General features: G+C 37.2%; 5 protein-coding genes across 6 annotated transcripts; 2 read left to right on the top strand and 3 right to left on the bottom strand.

Moving 5' to 3' along the window:
* Nucleotides 1-710: 710 nt before the first annotated feature.
* On the bottom strand, nucleotides 711-5,730 carry LOC103946447 (eukaryotic translation initiation factor 2A). The gene is made up of 14 exons (XM_048583677.1): nucleotides 5,649-5,730; nucleotides 4,979-5,056; nucleotides 4,542-4,896; nucleotides 4,241-4,427; nucleotides 3,699-3,933; nucleotides 3,553-3,621; nucleotides 3,026-3,127; nucleotides 2,736-2,776; nucleotides 2,401-2,534; nucleotides 1,887-1,950; nucleotides 1,620-1,716; nucleotides 1,403-1,521; nucleotides 1,250-1,272; nucleotides 711-1,154 (listed from the first exon to the last, which is right to left on the bottom strand). The coding sequence occupies exons 2-14, from the start codon at nucleotides 5,016-5,018 to the stop codon at nucleotides 1,076-1,078; spliced, it is 1,545 nt and encodes a 514-aa protein (XP_048439634.1). The 5' UTR covers nucleotides 5,019-5,056; nucleotides 5,649-5,730; the 3' UTR covers nucleotides 711-1,075.
* A 565-nt stretch (nucleotides 5,731-6,295) lies between these two features.
* LOC125476795 lies at nucleotides 6,296-9,854 on the top strand. 2 transcript variants are annotated; one of them, XM_048583325.1, is made up of 4 exons: nucleotides 6,374-6,517; nucleotides 6,967-7,290; nucleotides 8,137-8,394; nucleotides 9,395-9,854. In XM_048583325.1, exons 2-4 carry the CDS (start codon nucleotides 7,021-7,023, stop codon nucleotides 9,665-9,667), a joined length of 801 nt encoding a protein of 266 aa, XP_048439282.1. In that variant the 5' UTR covers nucleotides 6,374-6,517; nucleotides 6,967-7,020; the 3' UTR covers nucleotides 9,668-9,854. The 2 variants fall into 2 exon arrangements, 1 of the variants encoding a protein (XP_048439282.1); XR_007258082.1 differs by lacking the exons at nucleotides 8,137-8,394; nucleotides 9,395-9,854 and having other exon boundaries at nucleotides 6,296-6,517; nucleotides 6,954-7,097.
* A 636-nt stretch (nucleotides 9,855-10,490) lies between these two features.
* On the bottom strand, nucleotides 10,491-12,500 carry LOC125476796 (signal recognition particle 14 kDa protein-like). Its single transcript, XM_048583326.1, has 4 exons — nucleotides 12,347-12,500; nucleotides 11,860-11,953; nucleotides 11,649-11,758; nucleotides 10,491-10,853 (listed from the first exon to the last, which is right to left on the bottom strand). Exons 1-4 carry the CDS (start codon nucleotides 12,347-12,349, stop codon nucleotides 10,701-10,703), a joined length of 360 nt encoding a protein of 119 aa, XP_048439283.1. The 5' UTR covers nucleotides 12,350-12,500; the 3' UTR covers nucleotides 10,491-10,700.
* A 5,020-nt stretch (nucleotides 12,501-17,520) lies between these two features.
* Nucleotides 17,521-18,213, top strand: LOC125476822. Its single transcript, XM_048583380.1, has one exon. The coding sequence runs from the start codon at nucleotides 17,521-17,523 to the stop codon at nucleotides 18,211-18,213; it is 693 nt and encodes a 230-aa protein (XP_048439337.1).
* A 2,078-nt stretch (nucleotides 18,214-20,291) lies between these two features.
* Nucleotides 20,292-23,404, bottom strand: LOC125476823 (proline-rich receptor-like protein kinase PERK14). Its single transcript, XM_048583381.1, has 9 exons — nucleotides 23,182-23,404; nucleotides 22,956-23,083; nucleotides 22,752-22,849; nucleotides 22,097-22,665; nucleotides 21,608-21,771; nucleotides 21,315-21,382; nucleotides 21,052-21,172; nucleotides 20,451-20,642; nucleotides 20,292-20,339 (listed from the first exon to the last, which is right to left on the bottom strand). The coding sequence occupies exons 1-9, from the start codon at nucleotides 23,402-23,404 to the stop codon at nucleotides 20,292-20,294; spliced, it is 1,611 nt and encodes a 536-aa protein (XP_048439338.1).
* Between the last annotated feature and the right edge of the window lie 322 nt (nucleotides 23,405-23,726).

Here is a 23,726-nt window from a genome sequence, read left to right on the forward strand (position 1 = left end):
GTGTGTTTTTGAGCAGTTTAATTTAGCAAGCCAAAAATACAGCTTTTCAGGTTACTGGTTTGTGATGTAATGTAGCTTCTAGTTTGTGGGCTATAGTTCCAAATTTGCGGTCGAGTCGGTTGTTTACCTTAGCAGTTTGTTTACTATGAGTAGGGTATTATGTTTCTCGTCGAATAACTTAACCTCAGAAGATGCTCTATGAGATTATGATATTCTCAATTGGATACTTAGAAAACAAACTAGATTATCTACAGATCCTACACTTTATTTCGTCTCACTTTACACTTTGTACTCTTCTTTTGCGATCCAGTTTATCCTATTTCATCAACTGAGGTTAGACCTGTCCTCTTCTTCTATTCTGTCAGTGTCAATTGAGGTTTGAGAAGTGTTGGCTTCGTTAAAGTGGCAAGGACGCTTCGGTTTTATCAATAGTGAATAGGGGATATGCTATATACACATCTTTTTTTACTCTCCACATATTCTCTCAATTTTCGGCATCAGATCAAAAGACAAAATAACAAGTGGTATGTGAAAAGTGAAAAAATGTATGTGGATAGCACATCCCAGTGAATATAAGAACACGTTAAGAAATTGTACTACTTTTCTTCAATGTTAGGTGGCATTGAGTGATATGAAAAATGAACAGTTGAAATTAAAAATAGAAGACTTAACAGTTGTAAAAATCAAATCTAACAGCTAAAACACATGAAACACTAAAGTGCTACGTAGCATTGAAGACGGACCCGAAATGGTAAGTTGAATTCTACTTGGGAGGTGGCGAAACATAATGTTACAAACTTGGTAAAACAGACATAAAAATTACCTTTCTTTCCTATATTTTGAGCAAAAAAACATGATATGAGCACATATGCTCATACTTGCAGATGTTCTATGACGAACTCGGAAATTTTGTGGGCAACAAACGAAGAATCCCTCTTAAGGAACAAATCCGCACTCAGAACTGAGTAAGGACGGTAACTGTAAAATCCACCCCTCAAGCCTGTCCCCAGTTCTATGTAAACTGATCCTGTTGGACGCTTCATGGGGACCGCTCGGTCAGATATCCTGCGCTTAATCAAGCGCCACTGGTAGCCTCACCAGCCTTTTTCTTCTCCCTTTTCTTCTTGTTTCGCAATGCATTCTTGCTCAACGTCCTTCATTAAATTAGCACGAACAAGCATTTCATAAGAATATGAAAATCTAAGTCATTAAGGAAAGAGGAAACAAGAGAAATTATGTAAGTACTTACTCCGTAGGGCTCTCTCCAAACAGCTGCCGGTAAAAAAATCATCGAAGCCATCAGCATCACATCAAGCAAATGGTTCATTACGACAAAAATTAATAAAGCAATACAAATAGAAACCAACTTAGACAGATAGAAACCAATACAAGTCATGTATACCTGAGCCTGAACAGCAGCAGCAGCCTTAGCATGTGGGGGCCGATATGCAGCCGGCTTTTGTGCAGGAGGGTTGCTAGTGCTAGCTTTTACAGAAGTTTGAGAATTTTTTGACCTTTCTCCTGAAAAATTTATCCAAGTTTTTCAGCGAACCACAAAACATACAGGTAAAATTCAAATCCACAATCAACTAAGTTTGAGAACTCCACACAAAAGCAACCTTGAGGTTTCGTTTCTACAACTTTTAATGACTCAATGGACTTGACAAGTTCGGCAATGTCACCGAATCTGTCTGGTGACTCTGGTTTCCAATCAGCCTGAACAAATAGTTGGTGCCATGAAAGAAAAGAAAAGGTCAGTCAGTTGTGAGCAAAATAACAGAGTCGTATTTTAAGAGAACCCCCAATGGAGGCTCGATCCTCCTTGAGGCTACCAAATTTATAGACCAAGTAGGAAAATTCATCCCAAATGGGGGTGCAAAACTCACCTGGTACAACTTGTCAAACATCTTCTTGAAGAATAATGATCCGTTGTAGTGGAAAATCTTAATCCTTCAATGCAGAGAAAAAGAATATGAAGTGCTTGACTGTTAAATAAGATTCTTTGAAGTTGAAACAGCAGACTAAGTATGCAATCGAACGGGCACGAAAGAATGTGCGTGCACTGCCATAATATGCAAGAGATGAGTAAATATGCTCAGTCTGCCCAAGCCGCTTTCTCAAATGAAACATTTCAAATTGATACAAAAGTGAGAATAGACTTCTTTTTTTTCGGTCGGGAAGCTGATGGTAGTCTATAACATAAAGATGAACAAATTTTGTGCCCATAGATAGAAGAGTATGGTATGATAATCACAACTTGGAAATTGATAATCTGTTAAAACATAAGTGAAATTCTTGATAGGCAAATGGTAGAACTGTTTTAGTGCAGTTCAATGAAGTGCAGTACTGTATACTTGGCCCTCCTTCAAACCCCAAAAATCCACGTAACAGTAAACATACCCATTGTCAACTTGTAGTCTGGGAGCTGTTGTTGCAGTCATGAAATAATGTCCATCTGGAGACCATTCGCTTGTCACAGACAGTTCAGCTCTAGTTGTCCCAAGCTGTTTTTTCTCTATATAGTCCCAAAATGCCTGTGAGGTAAACAAAAGACAAATCGACTTGAGAAATCATAATGAACATATGATATCTTTATCATCTTTGGCAGGCCAGAAAAAGGTGAAACCCAGTAAAAATAACATACGATGAATTTCTTGCATAAAATGTAAATATGGTGAGGAGGACTGCTATATCAAAAGTTCAAAACAGCAAACAGTACTAAATCAATAACATACCATATCACCGGGTAAGTTACCAAAGCCTGCCAAACATAGAACTGCAAACCAGATAATTAAGGCCACAAATATAGACTCTCAGTTTTGTCTCCTCTGAGAAAGAAATATAATTATCTTACGTTATACCGCATTACTTATTATATTCTTATGATATGCTTCCAGGTTCTTGGTCACCTTTTCCACCCTTTCATTCGCTAGTTATTTTCCATGTGTCTACAAATTACTGAACTTACTCAAAACTAGCATATTACTAATGTTCTCAAGAAGTAAGTCACAATTGTCGAGGATACATTTTCCCTTTGGATTCCATCGGATAGTATTGTATGGGCCTGTTCCAAGCTCAAGAAGAGGATTGCACTTCTTGTCAAACACGGTAGCTTTTGCAGGCATGACTAATACCGTTGAAGGAACAAACAAACTCCGAGCATTTAAAAAAAGATTACAGTACTGGTAAGCTGAAAATAATAAACAAAATTACAATAAAAATGCACATAGAAATTAGCATTCAAACCCGAACAAAAGGAAATATGGCACTAAACCTTCTTGCTATTGCAATAATTCTAAATAACCAGTATAGGTTGAATGAAATGTTTTTCAGAAAACGGGATGCACAAGTAGAGCCCCTACTCAAAATATCTGCTAACATGTCCAGATAATGTTGATCTATCAAGAATAATTTAAAACCTAGAGTGAAATTCACCTCAATATTCTGATGCTTAGTTTCATCACAAACAATATGTATTAAACATTTTGAGTCTTCAATATATTCCTGTTAAGTTGTCTCTTCGAGACAACGAAAAGGGAAATAAAAGGATACAGCCATAAACTACAGCAAATTCTGATCCAGAATGTGACCACTGAACATCATGAACAGGCCCTTCTTTACCTGCCAAATATTTGAGGATAATTACGCTGCAGGCAGTTAAATACTAATTTTAATTTACTATTGAAGTTGGAACATACGAAGAGGTACAAGTCCTTCATGGCTCCCATCTGTTGTTAAGTAATTGAGCTTTGATTCCCCATAGTAACTCTGATTGGTTTTATCAACATCTGACTGCACCAAAACTAAAAGCCCAGTTGAGCCATTGTTCCAGTTCAGTTGTACTGTTGAACATCGGAAGAAACTCCGTCGAGCAACAGGTTGACTCTGTGGATCTTTTCCACAAGCAAATATCTGGATACTGGCAGGAATCCCCTACATAAAGAAAGCTGAACTTAAAAGCTGAACCAAAAAACGAAGAATGAAAAAGTATAGGATATTAATGTCAGATATCAGCCATATTGCTATGTATACAAAAGTTGAGACTTGAGACTATATCAGCTGCTAAATGAATGATATTGCGTCCATTGATGTGACAAATGTCACAAATCGAAGACACCGCATAGTTTCACAGTTTCTTGATACTGCACCCTTCCATGTTTGATATGCCAAAAAGTTAAATACTCTGAATTGAAAGTAGTCCCTACAATGAAGTTATCGACCAAAGGGCACGAGTTTCTACCTTGGATTCTGGAACAAAAGCTGCCACATGGGAGCCGGGTGCCTTAGAAAGCTCAAGAGCAGCCACTCCAGGAACTCTTAGCCGATTTATAAATGCTTTAGAGAAATCCCCAACATCAAAAAATTGTATCTCATTTGTCGCCAGTCGACAAGCAACTGCTTCATCAGAGCTGAATTTAATTGAGGGCCTGAAGAGCATGGACTTTTACAATTAACACACATTTCAAATGACAGCAAAAAGACATATACACCTAATTCTATAACATGAATTATTAGACAATGTAAAACAATGAGCACCACACCATGTAGCTTTTGTCATGTTCTTTTGGTGTTGATGATAAACGGAATCACCAGTGTCCGTCCTCCATAAGGTGACATTCTTGTCCTGCGGGGTTGAGAATTTTTGGAACGTTTGAAGATAAGTTCCACGTGGGGACAAGGCAGCTGCAAGAACATTTGGGATTTGGAAAGATCTGATCTCCCTGCAGCTGGTACAGTCATAAATGCTAATCACTGAATCAGATTTTATCACCATGAGAGTCGATCCATCTTCACTGAATTTGGTACTTGTGCAAGAAACATTTTCAAGCTTGACACCGGGTTGCCCATTGCTAAACGGGGGCCCATTCCAGAGTGAGAATCCTTCGGGTCCTCGAACTGTGATAGAGGTAAAAGGAAAATAAGACATACAGCACACAGCCAGCTACCTAGTACTAAACAAAACATATGATTTCATTACCTAAGATATCCAAAAGCGGGGCAGGTTCCGCAGTTGCCATAGCAAGCTGACAGATGTATATGTCAAAGAGAGATTACCCTGTTGATGAAAGTTTCAAACAAGTGGTTTACGGGTTAGATATATACAGAACAATCTTGGCTTTTTAGGTCAATGGAAGAATCCTGCTTAAATAATATAATTCTGCTAGCAATGGATAGCCCTGGTGATTAGGGTCTTCCTCTTCAACCCAGTGCGTCGCGGAATCAAACACTACCCCACCCCAGAACCCCACGAACCTTTAGCGTAGCTTAAAATAGTAACATCACTTGTAAAAGCGAAAATTATATATCTGTTCCAAATGAATAAAAACCAAACGGATAAATTCCAAATCTCGAATTAAATCTCCTTTCTAAATGTGATGCTACTCTCTACATTGTTCTTGTCCTCTAATTTAGCTCAGTCTATCAAAAACGAAAACGAAAACTTCTTAAGAAATCAACCAAACGCTAGGAAACCGAAAGCGCTACTATTACATCATTTCTCTGCAACCAAACGGCGCCTAATTCATCTTCAAAATCTAGGGTTTATACATCGATATATATATATATATAGGGTTTATACATCGATTTATATATGTATTTATATTCCATTAACGAAATCAAAATAAGAAACTAGAACAACAGAAATTCACCTGCTATTGCTGCCGGGAAGAGACTAGAAGAGAAGCCACCAATTCCAAACACCTAAACCCAGCAACCCAGCAAACACACAGTTAAACAGTCGTACAGATACACAAAACTTACATTTTTGGGGTGGGGTGGCAAACATTTGGGCTTTTCCTTTTAGGCTTTCAAATTTTATTTGGGCCTCATAAACTATTACTTAGTAGGCCATAATGTGTTAAGCGTTAAAATAGTCACTGTGTTTTATTCGGTTAATTTAGTTCTCGTATTTTCAATTTGATCAAATTAGTCTTTATGTTTACATTTGTTAGTCAATTTAATACATTTCGTTAAAAGATGGTTAAAATTGACATGTCATAAATTGCATAGTACTCAAGTGAATTGACCAAAGCATCAATTTAAGCATATTTTTAAGCGGTGAGCGTTATCAAGACTTTGAGCATAGGAGCAAAAATATATTCTTTTTACATACACATTTCATGGGGCTTCTGACTCAGTTTTTACGTACCATTTGATTCGAGTTCAAAAATATGTTACCACCTCATGTGATCCAAAGTGGCTTAAAAAAAAGAACAGTATGTCATTATTATTATTTGTCAAAGTATGTCATTAATATGGGATAGGTCCTATATTTAAATACAAAAAAAAAAAAAAAATGATGAGATAGTGGACAAATATTTTAATTCTTTAAAATGGGCCGGACTGTGGAAATTACATCCCAACCGACCGTAGATCCTAAAACCCTTCAACCCGCGTATTATCCAAACTGCGACCCGAAAAGCTTCATCTGAAGAAGAAGGGTTGAGAGGGAAGGAGGCAGTGACCTCTCCTCCTTTGTGTTCCTCCTCTATCACAATTTACAACTCTACGCCGCAAGGTACGATATCTTCCTCTCAGCTTTTTGTGTTCATGGCGATTAATGTCATAAATTTTGCTCTCTGATTTTTCCTGTTTTCGAATGTAATTTGAAAGTCTTCAAAATTTTCAAATAAATTCTTTTATTTTTTGGTGAATTCATGTGTTTCCAAATTTTTTTGCTTGGAGTTTCAGAACCCATAAAACCCGTTTCTTTCCCTGAATTTTTAGGACCCTTTGCGGTTTTCTGTCATAATTTGGGATTTATTTCTCATATATATGGTTGTGTTGCTAGAATGGGCATTGGACAATGCAGTGGTTATTTTGAATTTTACTTGGTTTTGTTGCATTGTTTCTGGTTATTATGTAATTGGGCATGTCATGCTATCCGGTTCTTAAATTAGTATTCGAATTTTTCGATAAATTCATATAAGCTAATTGTTCGATGAAACTTGAAGAATGTTAGTTTAGGTGTTTGAAGCTTCATGTGAGAGTTACAAGGCACCCGGAGGTTATTTTCCGAGGATGAACACCGTTCAGATAACATCCTGCCAACCTAGCAACTATTTCAGGAACCCATCTCAATCTCTTCGTCTCTCTTCTAATCTGTATTTTCTTCCAAACCGAGCTAAATGTCTCATTGGAGCTTCATTGAAACCAAAACGTAATGCACGAATTCAGCAACAATGCATGGCCGTACTGAAGAACCAGCAGTGCGGGGTTGTATCTAAGTACCACCGATCTGCACCTGTTTGCTTATTGGGTGGCAAGGGAAAGAATGAAAGTGGTGATGAGGTAAGAGACCTTTCTGCAGGTTGCTATAAAATACTTGAGTTATTTATGCTATGGAAATTTCATGTGATTGACTGACTGTCTTAAAGTTTCTGCCTTTCCATATTGATGTTGATTCACATGTCCCCTAGGAACTTTCTGATCTGCCCCAACTAAATTTTTGAGATTCCGGTGCTTTCTCATAGAGATTGATGTATTGTTCTGCTTGGGGTCAATTTTGTGCCTTTCAGATGCCTTATTGAATGCAAGCAGTTTGTGCATGATTAGTCTATTCTTACATGACTTCTGGGATTAAACAATAAACGTGATATTTTGAACTTGAAAGACGTATATATGTATTCTAAGTTCAGGGAACAGTGATGGCATTTATTCTTGAAATTTGCAAGTACTTTGATGCATGACTCTTGATTGTCTCTCTATATTCAACCCCCTTTGAGTCTTCAAGTAAACAAACATATAGACTCAACAAGGTCAGAGACACAAATTTTTGTCTGCTACTTGCTCTTTTTATGGCTATGAGTAAAAAGAAAAATCCTACATTTTCCTCTTATGTATCCTGGTTGTCGTTGTGACGTTTCTTCCTTGGGTTTGAGATTATGCTTTTTATGCATTTTTATTGAATTTATCATGATTTTTTCGTTTTTTCCCTACTCAAAGTCAAGTTTATAGAGTAACTGGCGTGTGGGCATGGAGGGGATGAATTATTATTTATTTTGTGGAATGTATATGAAAATATGGGCCATAATTATAAAAGAAGAAGAGTTGAGAAGCCATGCTCATTAACTTCTGCAAGTATGCAAATGCATCCCAGTGATACTTTTCTCTCACTGCACTTCTTAATGCAAACAGGGTTCCCCCTGGAAGGCTCTTGAGAAAGCACTGGGTAATTTCAAAAAGGAAGGGTCAATAGAGGATGTGCTACGTCATCAGATTGAAAAGAATGAATTCTTTGAAGCGAAAGGTGGGGGCAGAGGTGGCAAAGGAAGTGGCGGCGGCGGCGGCGGTGATGGTTTAGGTGGCTCTGGTGGATCAGAGGGTGAAGGCTTTTCTGGAATCATGGATGAAACACTGCAAGTGGTTCTAGCAACTGTTGGTTTTATTTTTCTGGTAATAATCCCGCACTTTTGCTGTTTCTTGATCAGGCGTTGTGTTTATGTCTTGTGTTTTACCATTTTACCCTTACCAATAAATTATCTTCTTCTAACTGTTTTTTAGCAAAGGATGATATAGGATTTTCAAGAAGCAATGATGTCATTGAATATTCGAGTATAACAGTTATGATTTCTGTTTTAATTTCTTCAACGTGATGGTTTGAATAATGTGCTTTAGTTAGGACTTAAGAGGTTCAAGTTGATGCCCATGGCAAGACATTTCTCAGGGCCTTTACACTTTCACCTCTTTTTGTTGATTTAGGGTGGGAAATGGGAAAACAATGAAGCTTTAGGGAAAGTGCTGGGTGGGGGAAACAGCTTCTGTAACCGTTTTTTTTTCACTCGTGCTTTCGATGCAACATTGTGTATAAGTCCATCCGTCTAATCCTCTGACTGTTAACAGAATTGTTGGATTGTTTTCATAAAGTTGTTGGTTTGTTTAGACAATGTTTTACTGGTTCCCTCTCATGCATTTCGAAGTTTTTAGTACCTTTTAAAATACTAGTCTTAGGTTCCATTATTGTTCGTTGGAGGATGAATACTTGTAATATGGTTTAGAGGAGATGGTTGTCTTGGCGCCTTTGATTCCATAGGTGTATGTGTAATCGTTTTCTGCTTTATTGGTCATTGCTCTGTCCTTGTGGTAGAGAGAGACAGAATGGTATGGTGCAGGGATGATGCTGTGATGGAAGTTTTTTGGCGTTGTGGATGGAAACGAATATGATGATTTTTTGCGGGAGCTAGCGGGTGACGAGGTGGATCACTTGTGGGATAGGGTTAGATTTAGAGTGTCGGTGTCTTCAGCGTTCAGAGATAATTCTTGTCAGGCTATTTTATTTTTCCAACTGGAGTGCTTCTGTGCAAAGCCTATTAATTCTAATATATGCAGCAAAAGCTAAGATAATTCTTTTGCCCAATATGTGTTTACATTTCAAACTCGAACGGTTTTCTTGCAGTATGTTTACATCATCAGTGGTGAGGAGATTACTCGGCTAGCAAAGGACTACATCAAGTTTGTGTTTTCAGGGTCCAAGAGTATCCGTTTGACGCGTGCAATGCAAAAGTGGGGAAGTTTCTTCCGCACGTTGACTGAGAAGAAGGAATATGATAAGTTCTGGTTGGAGAAGGCCATTCTCACTACTCCAACTGCATATGATACGCCTGAAAAGTACCGTAATCTTCTTAGATCTAATTTGGAACCAGATTCGGATGATGATGACGATGAATAATCCAATTCACATTGTATAAACCCTTTCCTTCGACGTTGTTTCATTTCCCGTTTATTTCGGAGGATTGTATCATTTTCCTGTTTATAGCTTTTGACAGTTGAGATCCTAAAACAATAGAGCTGTAGCTTTTACTGCAAAACCTGCATTTACCAAGCATTCCTAATACAATGCAGCAAGATTTTGAACATACTCTCCTCCGTCGTCGTTCAATCAAGCTTGAAAATCAGCTCGGACTGTTTGATTTACGCAAGTTATTGCAGCGGTACAGGTTATTGCCAATAACCCACAAGATGTTTCAATTTCAACGCAAAATCTTGCATCTTTCAATCACCGACACGAAAAAAGCTGTTTCCTCCATGAACACTAACGACTTCCCATTTGAACACATTGCTGTTTGGGTGCCAGTAAGGAAATAAGAAGATGAAATTTGGCTGTCTATTTTGTTTGAAGTAACAACATTGTTCTGAATCATTTGTCACCGACCAGAGTCCCGAAGAATGGAAGAGGAAGCCTTCCAGATTCTCTCGTCCATGAGTGACGAGCTCTGCAACACCACATTGTGGTCCACTGCTTCAGCTACTACCAAAAGCACTTCCATCAAAAGCACTTTTCATATTTTTAAACACTTCCAAACACACCAGGATGGATAAGAGATATGAGGAAGACACGTTTAAAAGAAGTCGTACAAAATGAAAATTAAAAACCAAAAACCCGAAATAAGCTGCTATAACCATCATGTGTGCATTTTTTGGCTAAATTGTAGAAATTTCATGCCACAATCTGCTCTACCATCCAACAAGATTAAAACAAAAGATTATATATCTGCAAAAATCTTCCTTCTGATTCATCCAAAATCATGAGAACCATATCCAGCAGATTACAGTTTGCGCTCAATTCCTATAAGCACAAAAAATTGGGAAATTTTCTTTTTCCTTTTTTTCCGATTCTAAATCCTCGAAAAAAAAGTTGAAATCGAAACATAAGCAAAAAATTAATTCCAGTTTCGCACGGGGCTGTACAGAAAAGGACTCCTTCAAACTCTCTTGGGTTTCTTTACACCTCCTTTCTTATCTGATTCTGCAGCCTTCTTCTTTTCCTTCCTCTCCCGCTTCTTTAAAGCTGTCATGTGAGCCTTTAGGACAGTTGCATATGATGATTGGAAGCGCTGGTGTTCCTTCGGGCCAACCTTCTCAATTTTATTCCAATTAAAAAACGTTAGCCAATTACGCTAACATACAAACCCAAAATCAAGAACCATCGTCTTCTGGATTTATGCTTTAGTTAGCATGTGCGTTTAGTTTCATACCACTGTATGTTTTATTAATTTTAGCAAAATCATGTTTCTCACCAAATGAAGAAGAACCCAGCTTATAATTACAAAAATACAGCAATTAACAGTCACCGCTTTAAGGATATGGAGATTTATGTGTAGTAGGAAGAGTAATTAACACTTTAAGGAGGCAATTAACAGCTGACACTTCAGGCAATTAACAAAAAAGTATACCACTATTGGTATGGTATTGCATGTTTAGAATGGCTTTTACCATTTGTTTTACTCTTAGCATCAGGACTCAACTATTGCTTTACTGGAAAATAAGCAAAATCAGCAAGACAACAACGATACATCAAAAGCTATAACAGCAAAGAACAAGCGCACGCAAAATGCTTCACAACTCAGAACATATAGCTCACAGTCGTTTCCACCATTAGCTAATAAAAATAACTTCCCTGCCAATGCTGAAGAACCTATTACACTGATTTTTAGAGGACTTGTGTGTTTAAGGCTTAGTGCTGTGAAAAAATAAATATAGGATGTTTTACTATGGTAATAAAACAAAACCAAAACCCCCCAAGGGCTTAGACACACGCACACACACGCAATGGGAATCTAAGGGCAATTTGTCTCAGTTTTAAATCAAATTGTGGTTCATGTTTCATGAAATACGTGGAAAACGTATGACCAAGGGGCAAAAATACATACCGAAGTAGAAATTGTCTTATTCCCAAGTGTTGCACGAATAAGGCATCGGTAATCAATTTCTTCACCGGCAGTTTTCATTTTATTCCTCTGCACCTTAGACTTCATGGATGCTGAATACACACAAGATTGAAAAATACTCAACACATTGTAATAAAACAACCCAAATATCCACAAATCCGACTAAAAAGAAAAAGGAAACTTGTGCACATACATCGTTTAAAGGTAACCCAAACGGAACCTTTCTCGGTGCTTTTCTCGAACATGCTAGTAAGTTCGTTAAGAAACGGATCCGGCTGTAAAAGAACCTACAACAAGAACAAAGAAACCGTATCCCGAATAATCTCTTCAGTCAAAATACAAGACATAACCACACAAAAAATGAATCAACCGAACAAAATAGCATCAGGCAGGGAATGCACAATCATCACCATCAGATTATGCCCTTCTTACAGATTTCACAAACAAATCATGGTTTCTGCATATGGGGTTCGTTGACTCGATTCGGATCAACAACTTTATTAATATTTAAATTAACCAACAAAAAACCCAGTTAACATACAACAAATTGTTTGAGTAGATGAATCCAAACACAAGAAAACTAGAAAATTTGAAGGAAACCCATGTGAGTAGATGAATCCACAAATTTATATACAATCGAAGCGAAAGAGAAAGAGAAAGAGAAATTGAAGATACGATACCATTGTTTGATTGCGGAGAAGAATGCCTCTTATTACTTCGATGCGATCGGGGGAGGGATGCTTAAACCCTAGAAAATCAATATGTCAAGTGTATTTAACGATCGGAGAAGCGTCTGAGCTGCGAGGAGCTGTGTATATATATTGGGGTAACCCCGCAAGACAGCTTTTAATAAACCGACAAACTTAGGCAATGGGCTTCTCTCGCGCTAAATTTACTCTTCTCTTTGGCCCAAAATTTATTTTCTTCGGCCAGCATCTGGTATGGCTACGGACCAAAAATCTGAGCACTAGGATGCTTAAATTCTTTTTTGGGATAATATGTGGCCAGGAGGATTCTCATATAATCCTAGGATTCTTCAATCACATATGTTCATCATATATCGTACCATAAAAAGTTAGGGGCTTTTGGATTTAGGTCCAAAAACATAGGTTGTTTTTGGGACTGAGTCCAGTTATCCAATTACATATTTTGATATCAATTTTGCCTCTTCAGATAAAAATATTTAAATTCTTTAATTTTTTATCATTTATTCAGTTTTTAAATTTTGAATATTTAAATACTCAAACTAAAATATTATCTAGTAACTACCTACTATTTATGAAGAAAACAAAAGCGATATAATTTAGTAACTACCTACCTATTGTATAGGAAGAAAAATGCTTTATACCTACAAAGTAGATATAATCTACCTGCAAAACAAAAATAAACTACCTATTGTATTGGAAGAAAAATGCTGGGAACCTATAGAAATATAAATATGATATAATATACCTCCATTAAATGAACGAATTTGGAGGGAAGAACACAAAAATATCATCCATGAAAAGAAGAGACAAAAAAGAGGAGGATTGATAGAGGGAATTGTTTGGAAGAAGGAAAAAATGAGGGATGAAACGGATTGGGGGTTGAGGTGATTATGTGGCTATAACTAATCCTACAATTAAGGGATTAGTTAAACGACAAATAATCCTATAATTAAAAAATTTTGTGTATTTACAACAATTCGTAAGCCTAAGGGGTAAATATGGAACAAACCACAAATAAACATACGTAGAATCTCAATTATTGGACCTATTTCAATGAAGTGGACTAATTCTACTAATGACTCACAAAATTGGATCTATATTAAGTTATCCCAAAAAATTATTATAATATTTTTATTTAAAATTAAATATAAACAGTACATGACAAAAACTGGCCGCACGATATACGATGAACAGATGTAATTGGAGGATCCGGAAATCCTCACAAAGAGGATCTAGCGAGGATCCTCTCTCAATATGTGGGGTTGCTTAAGAGCTGTTCAATAAAATCAGAAGGTTAATTTTAAAACTTGGTTTTATCTTAGGGAACTTTAACGAAAGGCTCTCGGTACTGTTCATTTTAACGAAAAACCACATTTTTACACTAAAAAATCAATTATGATACTATTCACTTTAACCTTTATTTTGTCCTTATAGTTAAAACTTAAAATTTTCAAGCCCTTTTCATTAATTTTCCTTTTATCTTATTGTATTGAATAATAATTTTAATTTCTCAAGAATTATTATGTCAAACTTGAAAACCAATTAGCAAGGAAAATAATTTTTTTATTGTGGCCAAAGTGAGCTGAAATTCTTTAGCCTTTTCAAATCACACAGGGGATTAGTCCTACTCTTCAGGGTGTGAGGTGTTGGAGTTGTGTGCCCTAACATCCAATTTCGCAATATTAAATATTATGTAACAACTTCATATTAATTAATTAATTAATAATACGGTAAGTTTTATTCGTTCATGATTTTAGGTTTATATTGTGGTGACAATATACTATGAATGAGTCTATCGGGTTTAAGATATGGAAGCAATGTTCTAAACGACGGTTTGGGCAAAAAGACTTGTATTCCATTATCTCTTAGTCCTTAAATAAAGTTACTAGCCGTTTGGAGAGTTAACTGGTCGTTGACTATCCTAAAAGGTCGGTGTACATCACATTAAGGTTAGCATGATCTTGTGCTACGCGTGTTGGACACGTGGTGGATATATAGGTGCTTGTCTACTGAACAAGTTCACCGAATACTAACTACCCAAAAAGTATAAACGTATGGATGCTTACCACATGTCAAACGTTACAAAACTTCATACTATATAATGCAAATAGTTCTCGGACCTGAGGTATCTTAGTATCTTGTGCTTATGGCTATGAACTTTGATTTCACCTTAAAGCCATCACTACTTCGGAGGGCTCGATAGTGCGATACTTGAATTCATTTGTATGACTATGAGATGCATGAATGCAAAATAAGGAATCTATTTCCTTTTGGTTGTTGTTCAATAGAAGGAGATATCCCTCAAAGCCACTTGAAGATCCATATCAAAAAATTTCGACCGAAGTACTTGTTGGTCAAGCTATATTTGTAAAAACTATTTCAACATGAGATGCATCATAGTGATGATCATAGATATCCATATATGATTGAATGTAAATCCTCATATAAATCTTGATAGGGATATGGATGATAGAAGAACCGAATTGGATTGTAACTACAATCAAGGTTCGAATGGTGTCATGATTATATCAGGAATACTTCTATCTGATCTGGCTACCCATGAAATGTTGTTAGGTGCCATTCATGGCTTGTTATTTATTTATTTCAATGCCAACTTCGGTTAGAACCTAAGAGGTCACACACCTATGATAGTACTAACGACGTTATATGGATGATCATAAGATATAATTAATTGTTAATTATATTGTATTAATTATTTGGGCCTATCGGACAATGTTTTAATTAAAAGGGCTTTAGGCTAAGCCAAGTCATAAGCCCAAGTGACCAAATGAAAATGTGTGTGGCGCAAGGAACGGCCCTTCGCGTCAAAACCCTAATAAGGTGCCGCAAGGACAAGTCCCATGTGTTGTCTCATAAACCCTAATGCAAAGATTTTTAGGAAAACTAAAAAAAATTTCAAAAAAAAAAAAAAACTTAGTTTTAATGAAAAAAGATAAATAAAGGTGTAGTGAATAGTACTAGTAAAGATAAAAATGTGAATTTTCGTTAAAAGTGAACAGTATCATGAGTGTTTCGTTCAAACTTCCAAAATTTTTCCCTCAGATAAAAGAGAAAAGGAACCCTAGCTGAAAAGTCCCTATGGTCTACCGCTTAACCTAATTGTTCCAAGTGAGTGGTTCTGCTAGTACAATTGAATCTCTCACTCCATCATTCGTCAATGGTGTATTAATGTAGATACTCTAAGAGGCTCAATACTTGAGAAGCTTAATGTGATCAACCATGAAGAGAAAGAACACAAACACAATGATGATCTTACAAAATGGCACATGCATGGCTGAAGAATCTTGTAAGTAATATTTTTCGTCATGTTTCTTTGTTGCTTTATCGATTATAAGCAACCAGATATAAAATTGGGATAATAAATTGTATGTTATATATTATATTTACTGTTATGTATTTAATTATTCGAATTATATTTATCCCAATAATATACCTAAAAACCCAACATGGGATACCTCAGGCTTTGGTAAAAAAGAAAACAGTATTTCATCCAGTAGTAACATAGAGTTAGTATCCATCTTAACTGTTTGGATCAATTCTTGTGGCTTTTGTTATTGGATGAACTCCTCACTAATAATCAATGCTTGAAGAGGGCGTTGGTTGTTGATCCTTCGTGATTGGAGTCTGCGAGTCTATTGTGCTTGTATTTAGTGATTTTCCATTGTTATTTAGGTATGGCAAAGTCTCAATGTTTCAATTTCATTTTTATAGCCAAGTTAGCCGAATTGAAATTGATTGATAATAATAAAGTTTTTTTTTTTAGTACATCGATATTTTTACACTAAGGGGAGGGGGAGTTTGACTAAGTTACACAATGAGCAGCCTAATTTGGTATCGAATTCGCCATCCACGAGATTCGAACCTAATATCTGTCACTTCCAAGTGAAGATAAATACCATCAAACCGTAGTATTAAGTGACAATAATAAAATTATTATGGTAAATATTATTTACAATGTGACTGTCTACTTTCTGGACCCTATGTAATAAGTTAATAGTTTAATTCCTCATTAATGTGTGTGTAGGTGTTTTTTTTTTGGGTGATCTTCCATAGTAATTGTCACTCTCTCTCTTCCGCACAAAACTTGAGAAAGTCTCCATCTTGCCCGTTTCTTCGTCGGGAAAAAACTCCCTCCACCATTCTCTCCACTGCTATACTCCACTGACTAACTTCACCACGCTCTCCACTGACTAACTTCACCACGCTCTCCACTGTTATCCTCCATTGACTAACTTCACCACGTTATATGCTGGTTCCTCAAATATACCCAGAAGGGACAAAACCCAAGGCCCCGAACCCCCTCTGCCGGCTTCTGAAAGTGCAGCCTAAAAAAGCCAATCACCGAACCTAACAGACTCAAAGGTATTGTTGAAGATCAACACCAGCCCAATTGGTGTTGAATTGTAATCTTGTCTTGGCCCAAGACAAGTGATCCAACCCAAAACCAATGCATGCAAATGCTAGACAATTCTAGCAATCTTTGTCGGCAAAAGTAGTTGGAAAATTCCAGCAATCTAAGTTGGTTATCCACCTAAATATCTAAGCTAAAAAATATACTATTAAGGTAGTGTATGAATATTGCAAAGCCCATGTCAGTGGGCTGATTGTAGAAAAACCTATAACCATCACAAATGTGTGACTATTATGTAATGCCCATGTCGGTGGGCAATTGGAGTCGGCAAAACACCACCTATAAATAGGTGTGTGATGTTGTAAAATTAGTGTAACCAAGGAGAAGTAAGAATCAAGAGAGAGTTAAGTCGGAGTGTGAGTGGTCTAGAGTATGTCTCTAGAAAGAGCGAGTGTCATAGCTTCTAAGAGTGTCCTTAAGAATTTGTGTTGTAATATTTTGCGAGTTAATAGAAGTAATTTGTTTACTTGTGTTGTCTCTCCAACACTTGTGTTAGATTTGTGTACTCTAAGTTTTTCCTCAACAATTGGTATCAGAGTTGTACGATCAGGGACCGTCTCTAGTGAAGCTTTTGAGAATCATGAGAAGTTTAGTACTTCACAAGATTATTGGTTAATCTTGTTTGACTTATCGAAGCTTTGCCGACATGATGGGAGACCTTCAAGTTGTTGGAGGAATCAAGAAGTTGAACAACAAAAATTACAACACATGGGTAATGTGTATGGAATCTTACCTACAAGGCCAAGATCTTTGGGATGTCGTCGGTGGTAATGAAGTTACGCAGCCAAATGAAGACACTAGCGACACTTTGCAGAAGTGGAAGATCAAGGCAAGTAAGGCAATGTTCGCCTTGAAAACCAAAGTTGAAGATGACATGTTGGAGCACATACGGAAGGTCAAGACACCAAAAGAAGCGTGGGACACCTTCGCCACACTCGTTTTAAAGAGGAATGATACAAGACTGCAACTTCTCGAGAATGAGCTATTATCAATGACCCAAAGGGACATGACGATTACCCAGTATTTCCACAAGGTAAAGTCTATTTGCCGCGAACTTTCTGAATTAGATCCTAGTGCTGCTATTGTAGAATCCAGGATAAAAAGAATAATTATCCATGGATTGAGACCCGAATATCGAGGCTTCGTTGCCATTGTACAAGGATGGCCAACCCAACCATCACTTGTTAAGTTTGAGAATTTGCTTGCTGATCAAGAAGCTTTGGCAAAGCAAATGGGAGGGGTCTCGCTAAAAGGTGAAGATGAAGCGCTTTACACCAAAAGTAAATGCAGCTTTAAACAATGTGCTAGTGGTGGATCGAAAAGAAATGGTGACAAGGGAAAAAGTCATCAAGGAAGAGGGAGTTCTCGGCCAGAGGAAGCTCCAAAGTATCACGGCAACCGTGGTTAGTCCCAGAATAATAAAAGGTTTGAGGGCAAGTGCTACAATTGTGGAAAGAAATGCCATATGGCGAAGGATTGCTGGTTCAAAAAGCCCGCAGAAAGTAACGTCACCAATTCAAAGAAGAAAAATGAAGATGATTGGGACACCATAGCATATCTAGCTATGAAGTAAGAATGGAACGCTGAAGCATCGCCTTGGTGGTGCTTAGAAAATGAAGTGTTGCCTAACTCGAGAAAGATTGAAGATACGTTGCAGGAGAAAATAGAAGACCAATATGCCCAAGTCCAATCAAGTCAATAAGAGCCTGAAGATTTGCTTGCTAAAGACAATGTCGAGCAAGAAGTGCTTAACAGTCCTTGGCAAACTGGTGTGTATCAACAACCAGAAGAAGTGAAGTGGAAGTATCAACTCCACGATCACAACTAAGGAGGTCAACGAGAATATCGAAGCCAAATCCCAAATACGTCAATGCAGCCATAAAAGAAAAAGCAACTAAACCTGAGTGGTTCAAAGTTGGGAGAAGAGGTCATTGCAGTGAAATCAAGCTCGAAATCCAGTGCCAAAGCGAAAAGATGTGAAACCCATATCATGCAAATGGGTGTGCAAGAAAAAGCTTCGTCAACTCGGCATGGAGGAAAAAATGAGCTGGTGTTGAGGGGGAATGTTGAAGATCAACACCAACCCAATTGGTGTTGAATGGTATTCTTGTCTTGGCCTAAGACAAGAGATCCAACCCAAAACCAATGCATGCAAATGATTGAAAAATCTAGCAATCTCTGTCGGCAAAAGTAGCTGGAAAATTCCAGCAATCTAAGTTGGTTATCCACCTAAATATCTAAGCTAAAGAATATACTAGATGGTAGTGTATGAATATTACAAAGCCCATGTCGGTGGGCTGATTGTAGAAAAGCCTAGAACCATCACAAATGTGTGACTATTATGTAATGCCCATGTCGGTGGGCAATTGGAGTCGGCAAAACACCACCTATAAATAGGTGTGTGATGTTGTGAAATTAGTGTAACCAAGGAGAATTAAAAATCAAGAGAGGGCTAAGTAGGAGTGTGAGTGGTTTAGAGTGTGTTTCTAGAAAGAGTGAGTGTCATAGCTTCTAAGAGTGTCCTTAAGAATTTGGGTTGTAATATTTTGTGAGTTAATACAAGTAATTTGTTTACTTGTGTTGTCTTTCCAACACTTGTGGTAGAGTTTTGTACTCTCAAGTTTTTCCTCAACAGGTATACCTTGTTTTCCATCCTTATGGTTTGATATAACTAATCTGTTTTAGGGTTTCTGTATCTTCCTTAACACTCGACAGGTTTCCTTTTATTTTAGGGTTTTCGAGTTTTCATAAATTTAGGGGTTCTGACTTCTGATCTGGTTTGAAGGCCTTTCAACTTCTTCTAGATTAAAAATAAGAATTCTACAATCTGCTGATGTATCAAATTCAGTTACCATATTAAGATTTTGCTAGTTTAGTACTTTTTTTTTAGCCATTTCTATTAAATGTTTAAGCATGCGTAGAGCCTGGGGCTATATATTGATGCTCTTTTTTTGGTCAATGGAGTAGAAAAAGGCCATAGTAGTTTGAGGGTGCAAGCTTATTTTGCGCAAGACATTTATTAATTGTTGAACATGACCTTCTAGTTAAACCATCAGAACCTATATCTAGTCCCATGGTCTTGTAACTGGCGAAATCGTTGTTGCAGGGGCGACTTTACTAGCTAACGTTCGAGAGAAGTACACAAAAGTTGTCTTAAGGTTTGTATCAGTGAGTGTTTGCCAGAACTGTTCGTGATTGCAAGCTAGATGATCCTACAACGAATTTTTTTGCTAGGTAAGTACCAACACAGGTTAATGTCGAGAACAAGCATTTTTAAAATATCAGATAAAAACTTTTCAAAAACTAAAAAGAAACAGTTAAAAACAATATTGAAGAACAGTGCTATTATTTAAAAGATCATTACAAGTTGCTAGCTAAGCAATTAATAGAATGCGTTTAACTAGCCATGTTATCATACATCATAGACCCATTATTGTTTAACTTTGTACGAGATAAATTATTAATCTCGTTGACTTATTTCAATTTTCATTGGTTGAAAATCGGATGTTCATCACCTCGAACAATGGCTATGGCCTGTGAAAAATTCCACAAATTATGCACTAGCGGTGTATAGAAATAGAACAGCATTTGATGATAAAATTAGGACAGCATTTGATTCAGTTAATTAAGAAGACACTTAATTACCTCACTTATAGAAAATTTGTGATCTGAATCAACTTTTAGGCAGCGCAACGCTGCGTGAGCCATATTCCGGACCATCCTAGCATCACCAGCAGTTTCCGTCAGTCTGCAGTCCTTCAGTTTGCCAAACTCACCATTTTCTAGAAGTCGCAGTGCCTGTTGTGAAAAATCATTCATCATGCTTGCAAATTTCCACTTCATAACCAGAAGAAAAAGATTATCGTTTTTCTTAACAATTAAATCTACGTCGTTATTGCCACTTAGTACTACGGTCTAGTGGTATTCCTCTTCACTTGTAAGTGAGAGGTCTTAGGTTCAATTCTAGCTAAATGCGAGTTTGAACCACATTATTGCTAACCTATTGTGAGGTTAAGCCCAGTCCCTTCCCCTTAGTGTAGATAATATCGTTTGTTCAAAAACAAAAAAAAAATCTACGTCCTTGCCAATTAATATCCTGCTTCAGAGTTTACTGTCAAATGAGAAAGATGTTACATAATACAGTTCTGAAGATGCAATTCCAGTAAAAGAAGCAATTGTCCTTGAAGTTTTCCAGTCACATTTGAGCTAGAATCACCGGATTTTGGTGACAGACGAGAGATCTTACCCCTTCAATCATGGACTGGTCCTTCCGTTGGTCGTGAACGGGACTTACACACTTTCCAGTAATAAGCTCCAGTAGGAATTTCCCATAATCATGTACGTCGCCAAAATGGAGCTTGTCGTATCTAATTTAAAGTATCAATCAGCAGTATATAAGAATATGGTTTAAAACATATTCTTTACAGTTCTTTCCTATTAAATTAAATGCTTATGCAAGATATATATATATTTATATATATATATAAGAGAATTACGAAGTTCTCTTACTTGGATATCAAATCTTTAGTTGGGGTAATATCACCCTTAAGCCACTCAGCATATACGAAGTTGCAGAGCTTGAAGAACATCAGTCAAAACCAAGTATTCAGTTCTAGGCAATAAGTCGAAGAGCATGATGAGTAGTAAGAAACTCAATTGTGTGCTATACTAACTCATCCAATTTTGTAATTATTGTAAAACCATATTTAAGAGATCAACAAAGTTGAATTTGTTGTATTGGCTCATAACTTTTGACCATGTTTCTGTTCCCTTATGCATATGAAGTATCAGGATGTACTTACCATTGCGGAGTAACCATGAGAAAGAGCAACGCTGGAAGCATGAACATTTTTGTGAACAATAGGTCCATCAACACACTCCTCATGGAGGTAGCGCAAGCTTCCTCCTATTTCTAGAGCGATAGACCACCTCACTCTCCAATCCAGTTTCTCGGCCAACTCATCCCCTACAAACTAATAGAGCTCAGTTTGAATTCTATTCTGTGCAAGAACAAAACTGAAAACAATGTAGTCAGTTTTGGAAGTCAATAAAAAAAAAAAAAAAAAAAAGAAAAAGAAAAAAGAAGAAGAACATCATGCAGCTCATGATAATAGAAGGGATATCGATTTACCAATCAACTATGATAAGATGAATAATCGGTAAGGAATACATGTGTGCGCGTGTGCCTGCGTGTTTTGAGTTCATTGATGTCAAAACTAGCTACTAAAGTTCTTGTAAACCAAGACTTTGGGTAACTAGGATGCATCAGTTAGAGAAGTAGTCGTTCTTACATTGCAAGTTTATTCCAACGGTACCCAAACAAGGTAAGTCGAAAAGCAAGAATGCAGAAGCGCCTGTGCTGCAGTACCCAACAAGATTAACGATGTTGCGGTGGCGCACCCGGGAAAGGATCTCTAGGACTGACCAGAAGCCTTTGTTTGTTATCTTTAAAGAGTTTACTAAGACAGGTGTTTCTTGTAATATTCCCTGATGAACTGTTATGCCATCCACAACTGCTAAAATGTTATCATCAGCAAAGCCATTCGTTATCATTTCAAGTTCGTTGTAAGAAAACACTCGAGGAAAACCACTTGTCCAAGATAGAGGATAGCAACAAGGATTCTGAGGATATGGCGTGGGTGCAGATTTATTTCTCAACTCGTAAGCACTGAAACCTTTACTGTGTTCTTCCCCAAGATGCTCTTTAGAAGCTGCTGAATAATAATTTGGCTTGCTCGGACAAATCTCAGCAGGCTGTGTATCATTCGATAGCATCAAGCTAGCAAAATCTTTTTCCTTTACTACTGCAACATTGCACGTCACATGTCCACGTAGATAAACTTTCCATTTCTTAAAGTGACTGACAACCGAACACAAAATATTTAGAAGAAAAATAGAGGGAGAAGAGAAGAATACCGGGGTACTATATAGAATCCTATGGCGTACCTGTCTAATACGATCCAACGTGTATTAAGGTTATGTGATTCCTTAATTGTCAGTCTCGCCGGACAAAACCCGGCTGCAAATTTCAGCACCAACCTCACCTGCTTATATATATTACACCATAGTTTTTAATTAGCATGGTAACATATTCATAACACTTGCCAAAACTGACATATAAAAAGATAAATAAGAAGAAAACAAAGCAACCTCATTCTTTGAGCACTGACGATATAAAGGCCGGAGGCTACTCTGGTATTGTCCTATTTTTCGCTTTAGTTCTTCTCCAAGCTCGGCAGGATCCACTTCCTCGTGGTCAATGGATTCTAATCTCTTCCCTACGGAGCATAAGCTGGTATATATTAGGCATATTATGGTAGTGAGAAACAAATAAACGAACATAAATGAGATGAATATAAAAAAAACAGAAACTTACATATTCCAGAGACGCCGAAACCCATTCGCAACTTAAACGGAAAGCAAGAGTTCTTGGCATGGTGATCAGTAGTGAAAACTCCTAAAACAAGGAAGATGTCACCAGGTTTAACGACATGCTTGAGAGCCCATTCGATGGCTTCCATGCTTCCTTTAGTCCTATTTGCGTCGACAGCCACTATCACGGCCTCTCTTTGGGATGACTGCAACTGCAAACCGGTCATCTCCCTCTCTTTTTTCATTGTGTTTAGTTACTGTTTAGGGAGAGGTTTTGCTTGTGATCAGCAGTTGGTGTTGCTCTAAATCTGTTTGTCGTCCGATATATGGGATTTGTTTGTTCCGGACTTGGACGATTCCGTCATTGACAAGAAGACCAAGCCGACCAAGGAATTGGTTGACGTCAGTTATTCGTTAGGTTTTATCGATCGTTGGCAATGAGGTTATCAGCATCAACTTATAATTTTTTTTTCATTTTCGAAAGAAGGGAATATTTTTCTTGGCCTAGCTATTTTCTTCTTATAATAAGGCTGGCTGGCTCTCCTTGTT

This window comes from the organism of the source record quoted next, unplaced genomic scaffold, assembly GCF_019419815.1.
Source record: "Pyrus x bretschneideri cultivar Hongxiangsu unplaced genomic scaffold, Pyrus_bretschneideri_v1 Contig2, whole genome shotgun sequence".
NCBI classification, from domain to species: domain Eukaryota; kingdom Viridiplantae; phylum Streptophyta; class Magnoliopsida; order Rosales; family Rosaceae; genus Pyrus; species Pyrus x bretschneideri.

Excerpts from the sequence above, each read along its gene's own strand:
- LOC125476822 (XM_048583380.1), top strand. The coding sequence starts at position 17,521 with ATGTGTATGGAATCTTACCTACAAGGCCAAGATCTTTGGGATGTCGTC.
- LOC103946447 (XM_048583677.1), bottom strand. The coding sequence starts at position 5,018 with ATGGCAACTGCGGAACCTGCCCCGCTTTTGGATATCTTAG. Across the intron at positions 3,128-3,552 it reads ATTTGCTGTAGTTTATGGCT|TCATGCCTGCAAAAGCTACC; the intron begins GTATCCTTTTAT and ends CAACGGTATTAG. Across the intron at positions 1,951-2,400 it reads AGACTACAAGTTGACAATGG|GATTAAGATTTTCCACTACA; the intron begins GTATGTTTACTG and ends TCTGCATTGAAG.
- LOC125476796 (XM_048583326.1), bottom strand. Across the intron at positions 11,759-11,859 it reads TTGGGTTACCTTTAAACGAT|CATCCATGAAGTCTAAGGTG; the intron begins GTATGTGCACAA and ends GTGTGTATTCAG. Across the intron at positions 10,854-11,648 it reads ATAAGACAATTTCTACTTCG|GTTGGCCCGAAGGAACACCA; the intron begins GTATGTATTTTT and ends AAAATTGAGAAG.
- LOC125476795 (XM_048583325.1), top strand. The coding sequence starts at position 7,021 with ATGAACACCGTTCAGATAACATCCTGCCAACCTAGCAACTATTTCAGG. Across the intron at positions 7,291-8,136 it reads AGAATGAAAGTGGTGATGAG|GGTTCCCCCTGGAAGGCTCT; the intron begins GTAAGAGACCTT and ends TAATGCAAACAG. Across the intron at positions 8,395-9,394 it reads CTGTTGGTTTTATTTTTCTG|TATGTTTACATCATCAGTGG; the intron begins GTAATAATCCCG and ends GTTTTCTTGCAG.
- LOC125476823 (XM_048583381.1), bottom strand. The coding sequence starts at position 23,404 with ATGACCGGTTTGCAGTTGCAGTCATCCCAAAGAGAGGCCGTGATAGTG. Across the intron at positions 23,084-23,181 it reads TTTCGGCGTCTCTGGAATAT|GGAAGAGATTAGAATCCATT; the intron begins GTAAGTTTCTGT and ends TATGCTCCGTAG. Across the intron at positions 22,666-22,751 it reads CGTTGGATCGTATTAGACAG|TCACTTTAAGAAATGGAAAG; the intron begins GTACGCCATAGG and ends TTCGGTTGTCAG.